The 15,451-nt window shown below is 46.7% G+C and overlaps 1 protein-coding gene across 4 annotated transcripts in view; it reads right to left on the bottom strand.

Moving 5' to 3' along the window:
* Positions 1–4,729: 4,729 nt before the first annotated feature.
* LOC140405491 (arf-GAP with GTPase, ANK repeat and PH domain-containing protein 1-like) overlaps positions 4,730–15,451 on the bottom strand; it is a 196,809-nt gene continuing 186,087 nt past the window's right edge. For all 4 annotated transcript variants that reach the window (XM_072494008.1, XM_072494009.1, XM_072494006.1 and 1 more), the window contains one exon: positions 4,730–8,169. In XM_072494008.1, coding sequence (XP_072350109.1) covers positions 7,972–8,169 — 198 coding nt within the window. In that variant the 3' untranslated portion in view covers positions 4,730–7,971. The remainder of the gene's footprint in view (positions 8,170–15,451) is intronic.

Raw genomic sequence — 15,451 nt, forward strand, 5'->3', positions numbered from 1 at the left:
CCCATCTTTCATTTCAGTCTCAATCTTTCGGCCTTCACGAATGCCTCCGCCTCCTCCACCATTCCGAAGTAGAGATCTTTGAGTTGTACGTCACCCTCAACTTTGCGGGATAGATCACTCCAAACCGCACACCTTTTCTGTAGAGTGCCACCTTCTTACGTCAGAAAGCCTCCCGCCTTTTCACCAAATCCATCGTCAAATCTTGGTAAATTTGTATACCAGCAACCTCCTATTTCATCTCTCGCCTTTGCTTCACCCAGTTTAGGACCTTTTCCTTTGTACGACACTTGTGGAAGTGAAGTATAACTGCTCTTGGCAGCTCATTTGCTTTCAGCTTCGGCCTTAGTGACAGATGTGCCCTGTCCAGCTCGTATCGGGAGGGTTCTTCCCCCTCCCCCATCAACTCCGGCAGCATCTTTGTGAAGTATTCAGTCGGCCTTGGGCCCTCCACCCCCTCCGGCAGACCCACGATCCGAGGATTTTGCCTCCTTGACCTGTTCTCCAGATCCTCCACCTTTAAGTCCTTGATTCGCCTCTGTCACCCTCTGCTACTCCTCACCTATCGAAGCAATCTGGTCGCTGTGCTGCGACATTGCCTCCTTCATCCCTTTCAACTTCTCTCCTTATCTTGGCCGCATTCCTCGACACAGCCGCCTTTACCGGTGCCATCACTTCCTCCACCCACGTTTTCATCCCAGCCATCATTTCGCTTCACATAACCTCCATCTGCTTGGTGAACAACTTTTCAAATTCACCGGACATCACTTCAATCAGAGAATCCGCTGGGAAGGAAGCGGAGCCACATTGTGCTCCTATCCGCCATCTTCTTTCTGCCTGAGATAGCGACTCACTCAATGACGGATTTTCATTCGCCCCCTTCTTTCCGCCGTTCTTCTTCTGGGCCTTTGACATCTCACCCCTATGTACAGTCTTCCGAAACCGATTAATACAAAAAACGCCCCTGGGATCGGGCTACAAATGTCGAAAAACTAAAACTTTGGGTAGGAACTTCCCCAAGCGCGACCTCCGCTCGTATGACATCACCAGAAGTCGCGCAGACAGAAATTTAATCAAACTTGTGTGTCGAAATTAGTCAACAGTAGAAATAAACCCTTGGGTCTCCATTTCAACAGGAAACCAGATCAAACTGTAGTGGACCAGATGTAGATCCTGTCCCATAACTAGTTCAGACCAAATTAGAGATAGGAACAGAGAACCTTTTCCCTCTATCTAGTGAACATTGTTTTTTTTTACAATTACAGAAGTACAAATTAAACTTTTGAAGTTCAATTAGAATTGGAACCCAATTCACAAGGGAAATCACAATTTAAGAAACAGTTTACAGACTCTGTATACAATCATTTTATGTCAAAACAACTAAAATGCAAACTAGTTGCAATTAGTACCCAATAAAGTCAAATTGATATAAAAGTAGGCAATACACAGTAAATATTCACAAGAAGCATTTACAATCTAAATGTTGCAATATTTTTGCACCTTTTTAAAGTTTTTGTAGTTACCTGTACAGCAACAGATGCTCTTAATGAAATTATTACGTTAGGATTTGGATCAACATAAAATATATAGAATGAGATTGTGTTGAAGACTCCTTTGGCTTCTCACATCTGTTCTGGGGAAGTTACTGTAATTTGTCACCAAAGTCAGATTGATAGCTTTTGAGCGGATTAGAGAGAGCCAAAGTGGATTTTTGAAGGGTGCGCCAAGTCCGATGAATCTTGTTGAATCTTTTGAGCATGTCACAAGCATGGTGGAAAGGGAAGTGTTTGTTGAATTTGACAATGCAGGCTTCAAGAAGGCATTGGATCTGGTTCTGCACAAGAGATAATTGGCAAAAATGAAAGTGCAGAAGAATGGAGCAAACTGCTCAGCTGTGTGTACCATCTACAAGATGCACTGCGGGAACTCATCAAGGTTCCTGAAACAGCACCTTCCAAACACACAACCTCACTCATCTAGAAGGACAAGAGCAGCACATACCTGGGAACCCCACCACCTGCAAGCACCCCTCCAAGCCCACTCATCATCCTGACTTGCAACTATATCGCTGTTCCTTCACTGTCGCTGGGGCAACATCCTGGGACACCCTTCCTAACAGCACAGTGGGTGTACCTACACCACAAGGACTGTAGCGGATCAAGGAGGCAGCTTACCCCATCTTCTCAAGGACAATTAGGGATGGGCAATAAATGCTGGACTAGCCAGCGACGGCCACATCCCGTAAAAGAATAAACAAAAACCTTGTGACAAGAGTTACATATCCAAGTTTGCAGATGACGCTAGCTTAGATGGTACAGTAAATTGGCAGATGAGAGCAGGAAGTTCCAAAGGGACATAGGCAGACTAAATTAGTGGGCAATACTCTGGCTGCTGGTGCTCAATACGAGGAAATGTCAGGTTATCCTCTTTGGATCGGAGAAAGGCAAGTCAGAATATTTGCACCAGAATGAAACCAGGGCTCAACTTGGCTGGTGGTGCTTCAAGTTTGGAAGGTTGGGAGGTGATTTAATCCAGGGAATTAAAATGATAAAATGATTTGGTAAGGTTTTCCCTCTAGTGTGGGAATCCAGAACAAGGAGATAGTCTTAAAATTAGAGCTAAACCATTTTGGAGTGAAATCAGAAAATATCTTTTCCACACACCTGGTAGCGAAACTCTGGCCATTTGGGTCAATAGAAATGTTCAAGACTGAGACTGATGGGTTTTTGTTAGGTCAGGGTATCAAGGGATATGAAGTAAAAGCAGGCAAAGAGGTGATTTAAAGATCAGCCATGATCTATTTGAATGACACAACAGGATCTGTGAAGCCAGCAGTATAACTCCCGTCTGAAGGCTGGTTTCGCTCAGTTGGCTGGACAGCTGGTTCGTGGTGCAGAGCGAGGCCAGCAGCGTGGGTTCAATGCCCGTACCAGCTGAGGTTATTCATGACGGTCCACATTCTCAACCTTGCCCCTCGCCCTGAGGTGTGGTGACCCTCGGGTTAAATCACCACCAGTCAGCTCTCGCCCTCAAAGGGGAAAGCAGCCTATGGTCATCTGGGACTATGGCGACTTTATTCATAACTCTCGTCTGCTGGGCCCATGCTATTCTAAGCCAGCAGTGGTCAGTACAGTGACTGTATTTGATTAGTGATATATTATCGGTCACAAATCTTTTAATTTGTGGCTTGCAGGGTGCATTTAGTATCATTGTGACAGACCAAATACACAAAGTTCTTTCTGGGTACTTTTGACTCTTACTGAAATACAGAACATAAACTGAAAATGCTTTTGTAGACGTTCGGCGGGATTCCCCATTCCTGAGACTAAGTGTTGACGACGGGGCAGGATTTATGGAATTCCACAACAGCAAAACTGGTACCACACGTGGACCGATTCAGCCACCGTTGAGGGGCTCGCACCAGCCCCACATGGAACACAATCGATTCCAATGAGAAACGGTGCCGGATTTGTGATTTGCACTCAGGAGGCTAACAAGCTGCAGTCACTTATACACACTTCATTCCCCCCACACACACCATCCCAGACAACAAGATGGCACTGGTTCCGCTGGAATGCACCTATCCGCTGATGGGCCGGCTGTGACCAGAGGGGTTGCCTGGGATACACTCATACGACCTGTGGCCCTAAATTCACAGTGGGTAATCAGCGGCGTGCGCAGCTGCATGGCTCCTGTGCAGGCCGCCGCAATGGTGCTCCGAGCCCGTCCACCCCGACCCCACAGCCCACCTCCTGGCCACCACCCGCTACTCCCCCTGGCCCTGGCAGAAGCCCCCCAGCTAGTGGCACGACCGTCAGCAAACTCTGGCGATGTTAGACACTTTCCGTACCCCTCTCTCTCCCTCAGCAGCAACGGCGCCGGTATCACGATTTTTAAAAGCACAAGTGAACCGCGCCGACGGGAATTCGCCCCGTTGGAGGTGGAGAATCGCGGAGGCCCCGGGTAAACCGGGTTAGATCCGCTAATGCTATGCCAAGGGTGTACGTGCAGAGTGGAACGCATTGACGCCGCTGTCGAGGTACCGAGAATTTCGATTTGCCGTGAAATTGGCGCCCACCGCGATTTTGTCGTCAAAACCGATTCTCCGCCCAATCACTTTTCCCGATTCTGATGTCAGCCGGCGGAGAATCCCGCCCGTTAAGATCGTGAGCACTTTGGGCAGCAGAAAATCTCATTAAAATTAGTGGACACACAGTTTAATTTAAAACCAGCTATTTGACTTTTTTCTAAGCATGAATTAAAAAGTTGTCTTTCTGAGAACCAAAGCAATAATATATCTGCTGGAATCAGACATTTTTAATGGACTGAAAATGAATGTTTCATAGGAGGTTGGACATATTTCAGATTGCATCCTAAAATCATTTGGTTCCAGGACTCTTTGGGAATTAGGATCTGTGCTGAGTTAGCTGAACTCAGCTCGGGTAGAAGTAGGCCTGGTATAGTTGGAGACAGTGTTCTTGGGCAAGATAGTAGGAGAGATAAAATGGGTCAGGATTCCTGTTCCTGCTTGCTATACAGTGACATTTGCTGGGAAATGTGCAAGTGTGGGCACTTGATAGGGGCAGGAAGAGGCTCAGTTTTCATACCATCACTGGCACATAAAGTACAGCTTGGGTGAGATACTGGAGTATCAGAACCTGCAAAACCATCGCAACAAAGGCCAGTCAGTGCCTTTGGGAGGGAAAGGAGAAAAATGGAAAATAAAAAGTGGTTCTATTAATTAAAGTTGCAATGAGTTTTATTAGGCAGTAAATAGTCACAGATACAGACGGGACTGAAGGCTAAAAAGTTGAAATTCATCGAAACAGTGAGTGACTGAAACTGATCAAAAACAGTCACCAAAGGCAATCTCCATTAAAAGGTAGTCAACTTCTACACAGTTTTACACATTGACAACTTGTACCATTAACCTAGCAGGAAACAGATTTTCTGTTTGGATTTCTTTTTTTAACTAAACTGTAAACAGCAGATTGTCTATTTAAAATGAGCAATACAAGAAGTACTAAAAGCCAACAGGAGGATGGGGAAATCATCCTGTGTGCTATACATAGCAAAATTGTAAATGCTTTGTGTTTATGACTTTGCCAGGTATGACACATGGAGGAATTCATTCCCCAGAATGTTTGAAATAACAGTACTACTACAGTGTGTAGCGCTCTATATACATAGAATTCATTTCGGTCACACCCTGGCTCTTTGTGAAACTTCTTAAGGGTGTGAGCCAAATTAATAGCTGGCCAAGTGCTTATTGTCAGACAGCAAGGTTCAGATTTGAAATTGTCAGCGTCGGCCCACTGCTTCCCCCAAGCGTGCTGCAAACCTTGCATTAAAAAGACTTGCACTTAAATTGCGCCTGATCACATCTCTCAGAAATGTCCCAAAGCACTCCAGGAATTATTTTGAAATGCAGTGACTGTTGCTATGGAAGCAAATGCGGCAGCCATTTTGCGCACAGCAAGATTGCAGAAGCAGCAATGAAAACGAAGACCAGCTAATTTTTGGCGATGCTTGTCAAGGGAGGAATGTTAGCCAGGACACGGAGAGAACTGCTCTTCCTCAAACTGTGCCATGGGATCTTTCACGCCCACCTGAACAGGCAGACGCGACCTCATTTGAAGTCTTCCATCCGCAGGATGGTACTTCTGACAATGCAGCACTCCCTCAGTACTGCACTGGGATTTAAGTCAGGAATGGGAGTTCTGAACCGAGAATCTCCCTGCTCAAAGGCAAACTACCAAGTGAGTCAAGCAAACACACTTGTGCATATGTTTACATTTTCTTTTGATCTCACTGTATATGCAGCCAGAACAATGGTTTAAATTTAACGGTTAGGAACCAGGAGCATAGACAAAATGGCTTGTCTTATCTGTTGAAGCAATCATTGAAAAGCTATGGGAATATACTTTTTTCCATTAAAAAAAACATGCAAGTGTTAATGAGTTACAAGGGCACAGCCATTGGGTTGTGATATGGACAATATTGTAGATGCCATGGGACAGTTCATTTGTAGTCACCACTATAAACTGGATACTCGGTAGTAAATGCATTTCCTCCTACAATCTTTAAAACCCAAGTTTGGCAGCATCTAAACCCTGCTTCTCGATTTATCCTGTTTCCTATCCCATTCCAGTGGTGTCCTGCATTGTGGGTCTTGACTGTTTTCTTAGATTTCTCAATCAAAAACAAAACCAGGAGACATTGACTTAGGCTAAAGTATCTCCCACCATTCTAGCAGTGTATCACGACTGAATCACCATAACGCAGTCATTTGGCTGCTAAACTCTTCCTACACGGGCTGAAAGGGACTGAAGAAGCATTGTCAGGGTAACTAGGAATTGCACATTGTGCTGAAGTTGCAGCGCCTTCGACAGGCCATTTTTATCATTAGACTTTAAACTTGAAATTTTCTCTCTCCCCTTCTTGGGGAGGGGTGGTTTGCACACCCCCTGCGGTGTGTTTCACGGCAGCAGGAGGCTCTCCTCCGCTGTCAGTGGGATTTCCCATGGAATTCACCCTCCACCGCCGGGAAACCCACGGTGGGGATTGCCGTTGGCGGGACCGGAACATCCCGCTGGCAAGAGGAGGCAGAGAATCCCTCGTCTCACTTTGCCATGTTAACTGGGACATGAGTCATCTGCCAATGCCACTTAAAAACTGACTATTAGGTGGTTTGCTCAAATACTTGGTAATGATTCCTGATATTATCTTCCCTGTGGCGAAAGGTCTCCACTCACTAGCTGATTTCATGGCACTAAACATTAGTGCTTCACTTAAAAAAAAGTTTTTTTTAAATGCCGTACTTTATTTATTTGTCCTCCATGCCAGCCATTCTCTGCTCTAATCTCCCTTCACTACTTTCCTGTCAGTGCTCCTTTTGTTGACACCGGGATCAGTTGAGCAGTAGACCTTGCTTTAGTTTGCATCAATGCTGAACTATATTAGCACAAACCTCTTTTAAAAAAAATCTTTTTGTCCAATAACATTTTGTACCAAAATGAGAGGTGCAACTTCAAACATAACTTTAAACAAGTCACTGCAGATTGTTGGCTCCACACTATTATGAAAGAACACAGTATGGTTAAAGGGCTTGGTGCACAATAAAGCACAAATGGAGCCTCATCAGCCCAAATAGTGTTCCTGCAACCTTTTAAGATGGACAATTGAGACATCTCCCACTCCAGTGACTCCTTTCTCATTCCCCCCAAAATAAGAATGATAAACAGCTATTTCTTGTTTGGGACTTCAGAGGTTAGTATGAAAGAATGTTCTGTAGGTCTTCACATTTCTCTAAATACTGTAATATCCAATATTACACACAAATTTCTTTTACAAATTTAAATACAAGTGCACATCTGGGAAATGAAACTGCAAAGGAGGAACATTTGGTACTTATAGGACCACTATTTAAACAGTCAGAAAATAAAACTGACAACAATTTCATTATGTCAAATATAAAACATTCGGAGCTGAAGACTGGCCTCTATAACCTGGCCTCTCCAGGTTCATGACTCCAGTACATCACGATTTTGCTTTGTGTAAACAATGTTCAATTCTTTTTAAGAATTATGAAACGGCAGGCAAGAGGAGCGGAAACCTTCGACAAACCCTTGCTCCTATGGCTACACTGCTGTCCTACAAGTCGTGGCACTCTTGATATTGTGTTACCTAGATATGACCTGGGACAGACAGTCGAGGAAATGAGCCTCGAAACATCAGACGGCTCTTATATTGAAGAACAGCAGTTTCAATCTCTTGGTCAGAAGGCTTTGGGACAATTGACACCATCGCTTGTTGTAAAATTAACATCTGGTTTCCATGAATTGCACCTCCTGGTCACCAAATTCTGCAATAAAATGGGTTGGGAGTTGGTGGGGGGTGGGGAAGTCTGGAGGCTGCAGTAGCTGCCCTTTGAGAATGTAAAGGTGTGGAAGCACAGTGCTTCAAGGCTTCTGTTTAATGTGGAAGCCTGGACTCAGTCCTTCCGAGACTGGCGCTGATACTTTTCCTGCTGAGACTGGGTGTCATACTGCAGCCGTCACTGGGACAACCGTGTTGCAACAGAACATCCATGCACTCCTGGCTACCTGCTCGCCGGGCGTGGTACAAGGCTGTGTTTCCATTCACGTCTCTGGCCTTCACATCAATGCCGTACTGTAGAGCACAGAAAACCAAGATGAGAGCGTTACTATAAGACACAATTTCCCCCTTTGTTATTAAATGCACCTTCTCGCTTGGTCATCACCAAAAATTCAAGCTCCTGCAACAACAATCCCACGCCCCACGAGGACGGACAGGCAAGTCAGAAACAATGAAACCAGTCATATTATGCACTTTATATTTGCGCTGCACTGCCCTTCAGTTAGCTTTGGTGAGTGCGCCCATCACCTCCTGGATGGGAATCCAGTGTCCAGAACTGTGCGATAGCCCCCAGCTTTTAGATGTAGCCTCTCAGACAGAATTGTGCGGAATCTGGTTCCCTGCCATTTTCATTGCTAAAACCAACTGCTTTATACGGAGCAGAATCAGAGCCCCACATTCTCCAGGATTTCCAGTGTTCTCAGGGTAAAGGAGCTGGGTTTGTTCACACTGTAGAATATATGGCTGATAGAGGAAGACTGCACCTCCTTCCATTGGTTGCACTTTGTGTAAAAGCACTGGACGAGGTAGAATGTCACTCTCACTCTGGGAAAAGGATCTTTTCTCACTGGGTGCCTCACTTTGCTGACTAAGATGAGGAACACGAGGGTAAATTGTGGACCTCTTCCCTTGAGGAGCAGGAATTCATGTTGGGCGTCTTTACTTGGGCACATGCACACATGCTATGATATTCTACACAAAACACTGTCACTGTTTCCACTGGCAGGCGGATCGATAACCAGAGGGCACAGATAATTGACACAGAATTCCAGATAGGAAATGCGGAGAATTATTTTTAATGCAGCAAATTATGATGATCTGGAATGAACTGCCTGAAAGGGACCAGATTCTTTTTTTAATCTAAATTTAGTGTGCCCAATTCATTTTTTCCAATTAAGGGGCAATTTAGCGTGTTCAATCCACCTACCTTGCACATCTTTGGGTTTTGGGGGTGAAACCCACGCAGACACGGGGAGAATGTGCAAACTCCACACGGACAGTGACCCAGAGCCGGGATCGAACCTGGGGCATCAGCGCCGTGAGACTGCAGTGCTAACTACTGCGCCACCGTGCTGCCCAGAAAGGGAGCAGATTCAATTGTAACTTTCAAAATGGAATCAGATGAATGCTTGAAAGGGAAAATAATTGCAGGGCGATGGGGAAAAAGCAGTGAAATGGAATTAATTGGATAGCTGTGGTCAGGGACAGGAGAGTGTGCCTGTGGTTGAATGAGGCGGGTAAGGGGATCCAGAGGGCAGGAGTGGCAGCCTCTGCAATTGTTCAACAGGTTTGAGGCTCTCTCAGCTTGTTTGGATGAGAGAGGGGGCTGTAGGGTGAATGGGCTGACTGACCAGGGCATTATTCAAGTGGGAGAGTGTATATAAGAATGTAGTGGTAGTAGCAGACAGCATAGTGAGGGGGATTGACACTTCTCTGTAGCAAGGAGTCCAAACGGCTGTGTTGCCTGCCCAGTGCCCGGGCTGGAGAGGAACCTGCAGTGGGAGGAAGAGGATGCAATGGTGGTGTTCCATTGAGATACTGATAACATAGACAGGGCAAGAAAGAGTGTTTTGCATAGTCAGTGAGAAGCTAGGCACCAAATTAAGAAGCAAAACCTCAAAAAAAAAAAAATTATTACCTGAGCCACGTGCAAATCGCTATAGGACAAATAAGATTAGAGAAATGAATGCGCAGCTCAAAGACTGGTGTGGGGAAGTGGGTTCCAGTTCGTGGGGCACCGGCACCGGTACTGGGAAAGTGGGATCTGTATCGTTAGGCATGGCCTACATCTGAACTGTGCTGGGGCTGATTTTCTTGCAAACTGCGTAACTAGGGAAGTAACGAGAGTTGTAAACTAAATATTGGGGGTAGCGGATCAAATTGGGGAAGATGTGGCAAACCAAAGAGTGGAAACAAGGCAAAAGAGAAAAGTACTAATGTGGTAAATGATAAACACACCGTGGCAGGCAGGACCAGAGAGTAAAACCTCAGAGTAAATCAGCAGGTAAGGCTAGATGCTACAAAAATAAAGTGACAAAATTAAAGGCTCTGTATCAAATACACATGGCATTTGAAACAAAACAGATGAACTGATAGCGCAAGTGTGATCTGATAACGGGACTTCTGGTGGTGCCCTCGAGGAAGCAGGTCGCAGGTCGGACCGCTCCCGCCCGCGATGGGCAAACGGACCTGTTTCACAGGATTTTTTCGGGACCTGACGACCTGAATCGGTGGAGGAGACGAAAGGAAGAGGTTTTCCCCCCGGGGTATGGACAGTTGGACCAGAAGTGGTCAAGTGGAGCGGCAAAGATCGAAGCGGGGGGAGCGGGGACCCCACGCCGGGCGGCGAAGCATGGCGGCCAGCAGGGACCAGGGAACGGAGGCTCACTGGCCAAGGGAGCAGCGGGGACCCCAGGCCGGGCGGCGAAGCATGGCGGATGGCAGGGACCAGGGGGCAGACGGCAGGGACCAGGGGGCGGACGGCAGGGACCAGGGGGCGGAGGCTCACTGGCCAAGGGAGCAGCAGATGGAGTTTTTTAGGAACTGCTTCACCGAACTGAAGAGGGACACGTTGGACCCGATGAGGGCGGTGATGGACCGAATGGTCGAGGCGCAGGCGGTCCAAGAGAAGGCGCTCAGGGAGGTCGAGGTGAAGCTCTCCAGCCAGGCGGACACGGTAACGGAGCTGGAGCACGAGGTGGAGGAGCTGAACTCCCGCCAGAGGAGGATGCAGGAGCAGCTTGAAGAGCTGGGGAATAGAGCCAGGAGGCAGAACCTGAGGATCGTTGGCCTCTCCGAGGGCTCGGATGTGGGTGCATACGTGATGAGTATGCTCGGGGCGCTGATGGGACCGGAGACCTTCCCTCGACCCCTGGAGTTGGATGGGGCGCATAGAGCTCACGCAAGGAAGCCCAGGACGGGCGACTGACCGAGGGCCTTGGTGGTTCGCTTTCACTGACTTGCCGACAGGGATCGTGTGCTGCGATGGGCCAAGGCGGAGAGGAGCAGCAGATGGGAGAACTGCGAGGTGCGCATCTACCAGGACTTGGGAACGGAGCTGGCCAAGAGGCGTGCAGGATTCATCAAGGTAAAGGCAGCCCTCTACAAAAAGCAGGTGAGGTTTGGAATGCTGTATCCTGCGAAGCTTTGGGTTACGTTTGAGGAACTCCATCATTACTTCGAGACACCAGAACAGGTTTGGGCCTTCATTAAAGAGAAGAAGCTGGACTTGAACTAACAGGCACTTAGTTTTTTCAGTGCTCTACAGTGGCGGTGGACTGTTAACCTAGCTTGCTTTGACTAGGAATGGACTTTTATTAAAAGAAGCTGGACTTGAACTAAAGGACTCTGGGCTCTCAGAGCTGTTGTGTGGCGTCGGTCTGTTAAAGTATCCTGTACTGTAATGTTTTATTTAAGATTGTTTTCAGCCTGGATAGAGAGCGGGGCCTGGAGGGCGCACTGCTTAGGGTGATTTTGGGAGATTGCAACGAGGGGGGGGGGGGGTTAGGGTGATTTTGGGAGATTGCAACGAGGGGGGGGGGCGCAAGGGGGGCCCTGCACTTGGTATCTTTTGGCGGGAGATCCGGGCCTCTGATGCGGGGATGGGCTTGGGGCTGGTTAAGGGACTTGAAAGGGCACGGGGAGATACAATCAGGTTAATGGGTCCTTGGTGTGTGGGGGGAGGTCCCGAGCACTTGGGCGGGAGACAGTCAGGCGCCAAGGGCAGGGGTCAGCGTAGGTCAGGGGGCACCAGGGAGAGTAGGAGAAGGGGCGGGCTAGGGCCAAGCGCAGGGCGGACCTGGCAGGTCAGGCCTCGGGGGGCCCGGGTTGGGGGGGGGGGCAGCCGGGAAGGAGAGCAGAGAAGACTTGAGGGCAAGGAGGGGGTGATCAGGGATCCTCCAGGGGAGAAAGTCGCTTGCAGGGAACAGCGTAGGAAACCGACAGCAGCAGCACCCCGGGGGCCGGGGGGGGTTAGAGCCACATTAGTTTAGTTGAACACGTGGGGCATGGGCAAACAGCTGATAGGGGAAGTGCCTTATTAATATGTTTATTCTTTCCCACTGTTCGTTTTCAATATGTTAAGGCTTTTGTATATGGCCTTCTTCTTTTTTCTCTATAAATGTTACAAATCTGTTTTAAATAAAAAATTTCAAAAACAAATAAAAACAAACAAACAAAAAAGTATGATCTGATAACCATTACAGAGACATGGTTACAGAATAACATGGATTGAGGCACTGAATAGTGAAGGGTATGTGACATTCAAAAGGGCAGGAAGCTAAGAAAAGGTGGAGGGGTGGCTCTGTTAATCAGTGATCGTATGAGCACATTAGAGATAAATAACCTATGTTCAGGAAACCAGGATGTAGGAGGGTTAAGATGAGATGTGACAAAGGCAACAAGTCACTTGTGGGAGTGGTGTACAAGCTCCCTAATTGTAACCATACGGTAGGACAGAGTATGAAAGAGGAGATAATGGGAGCTTGTCAGAAAGTACGTTGATAATCGTGGGGGACTTAATCTACATATAGACTGGAAAAATCAGATGAGCAAAGGTAGCGTAGATGGGGAAGTCATGGAAATGTTTTGGGAATAATTTCTTAGATCAACACATTCTGGAGCTAACCAGAGGGCAGGTTATACTAGACCTGGTATTGTGCAACAAAATAGGATTAATGGATAACATCGTTGTGAAGCAGCAACCATAATATGATTGAATTTAAATTCAGTTTGAGGGAGAGAAGAGCATCGAAGGCGAGTATTTTAAACTTAAACATGGGACATTATGAAGGCTCGAAAGCAGAGCTCGCTAAAGTGAGCTGGAAAATGTGCTTAACGGATAGATTCATAGAATTTACAGTGCAGAAGGAGGCCATTCGGCCCATCGAGTCTGCACCGGCTCTTGGAAAGAGCACCCTACCCAAGCCCACACCTCCACCCTATCCCCATAACACAGTATCCCCACCCAACACTAAGGGCAATTTTGGACACCAAGGGCAATTTATCATGGCCAATCCACCTAACCTGCACATCTTTGGACTGTGGGAGGAAACTGGAGCACCCGGAGGAAACCCACGCACATACGGGGAGAATGTGCAGACTCCGCACAGACAGTGACCCAAGCCGGAATCGAACTTGGGAACCTGGAGCTGTGAAGTAATTGTGCTAACCACCATGCTACCGTGCTGCCCCAATAGATCAATAGAGGTTGAGTGGCAGACATTTGAAGGGATATTTGTGAATACACAGAATAGACACATTCCAATAAAACCAACATTTCAAGGGGCAGGCCCATCACCCACGGTTAACTGAAAGGTTCAAGACAGTATTAAACTGAAAGAAATGGCATATATTTGCACAAAGATGGTTGGCAGGTCAGAAGATTGAAAGAATATAAAGAATATCAAAGAATGAGATTGATAAGGAGGAAAAACTAGAGTATGAGTGAAAGTTAGCCAGTAATGTAAAGACAGATAGTCAGAGTTTCCATAGATATTTAAACAAGAAATAGAATGAACAAAGTGAGCATTAGTCCTCGGAAGTGCACCTGGGGAATTAATAATGAAAAGTAAGGTGATGGTAGATGAATTGAACAGGTATTTCGCATCGGTCTCCACTACAGGGAACACAATTAACATTCCAGAAATAGCTGTAAATCAGGAAATGGAAGGACGGGAGGAACTCGGGAAAATCTCAATCACCAGGGAAGTGCATTGAGCAAACTGTCCAGATGGCCTTCACCCTAAGGTCTTGAAAGAAGGGTCTAGTGAGATAGTTGATGCATTGGTTTTAACTTTGCTAAATTCTCTATCTTCGGGGAAGGTAGTGGAAGATAGCAAGTGTAACTCCTTTATTCAAAAAGGGAGGGAGAGAGAAAATGGGAAACTACAGGCGACTTAGCCTAACATTTGTCACAGGGAAAACGTTAGAAGCCATTGTTAAAGATGTTATAGCAGGGCACATAGAAAGATTTACGGTAATCAGGCAGAGTCAACATGGTTTTATAAAAGGGAAATCATGTTTAATTAATTTATTGAAGCTTTTTTAAGGAGTCGCATGTTCTGAGGATAAAGGGGAACCGGTGGATGTACTGGACTTCGATTTCCAGAAAGCATTTGATAAGGTACCACATCAAAGGTTACTGCGGAAAGTGAAAGCTCATGGTGTAGGGCAGGGTTTCTCAAAGTCAGTGTCGCAGCTCCCAGGTGGGTCGCAGGCGGGTGTCGGGAGGGTCGAGGAGCAATCGGTCCCGCCGTTCTCGCGGTGGTTTCAAACATTGGAGAAGCACCAACAGCCGCGACTGGCTTTTACATGGAGAATTGCGGTCGCTGCCGCCTTTTAAATGGAGATGCATGATTCGGTTGTTTGGTGTCTTTCAGCCAGAAGTGGCTGCAGAGAGCAAGTTACACACCCTGCACGTAGAATTGACGTGAAGCGCCGTTCAGGTACGTATTTTTGGCGCCAAAGCAGGGAGTAAAGTAGTTTCAATTTTGCAGCTGCTGGCAAGGCAACTGAACTGTGAACTGAACTCCATTTGCCACCTCTCAGCCCAGCTCTGCAGCTTATCTATGTCCCTCTGTAACTTGTAACATCCTTCCGCACTGTCCACAACTCCACCTACTTTAGTGTCATCTGCAAATTTACTCACCCATCCTTCTACGTCCTCCTCCAGGTCATTTATAAAAATGACAAACAGCAGTGGCCCCAAAACAGATCCTTGCGGTACACCACTAGTAACTGGACTCCAGTCTGAACATTTCCCGTCAACCACCACCCTTTGTCTTCTTCCAGCTAGCCAATTTCTGATCCAAACTGCTAAATCACCCTGAATCCCATACCTCAGTATTTTCTGCAGTGGGGAACCTTATCAAATGCTTTACTGAAATCCATATACACCACATCAACTGCTTTACCCTCATCCACCTGTTTGGTCACCTTCTCAAAGAACTCAATAAGGTTTGTGAGGCACAACCTACCCTTCACAAAACCGTGTTGACTATCTCTAATCAAATTATTCCTTTCCAGATGATTATACATCCTATCTCTTATAAACCTTTCCAAGATTTTGCCCACAACAGAAGTAAGGCTCACTGGTCTATAGTTACCGGGGTTGTCTCTACTCCCCTTCTTGAACAAGGGGACAACATTTGCTATCCTCCAGTCTTCTGGCACTATTCCTGTAGACAAAGATGACTTAAAGTTCAAAGCCAAAGGCTCAGCAATCTCCTCCCTAGCTTCCCAGAGAATCCTAGGATAAATCCCATCCGGCCCAGGGGACTTATCTATTTTCACACTT

The sequence above is a fragment of the Scyliorhinus torazame genome, chromosome X (assembly GCF_047496885.1).
Source record: "Scyliorhinus torazame isolate Kashiwa2021f chromosome X, sScyTor2.1, whole genome shotgun sequence".
NCBI lineage: Eukaryota > Metazoa > Chordata > Chondrichthyes > Carcharhiniformes > Scyliorhinidae > Scyliorhinus > Scyliorhinus torazame.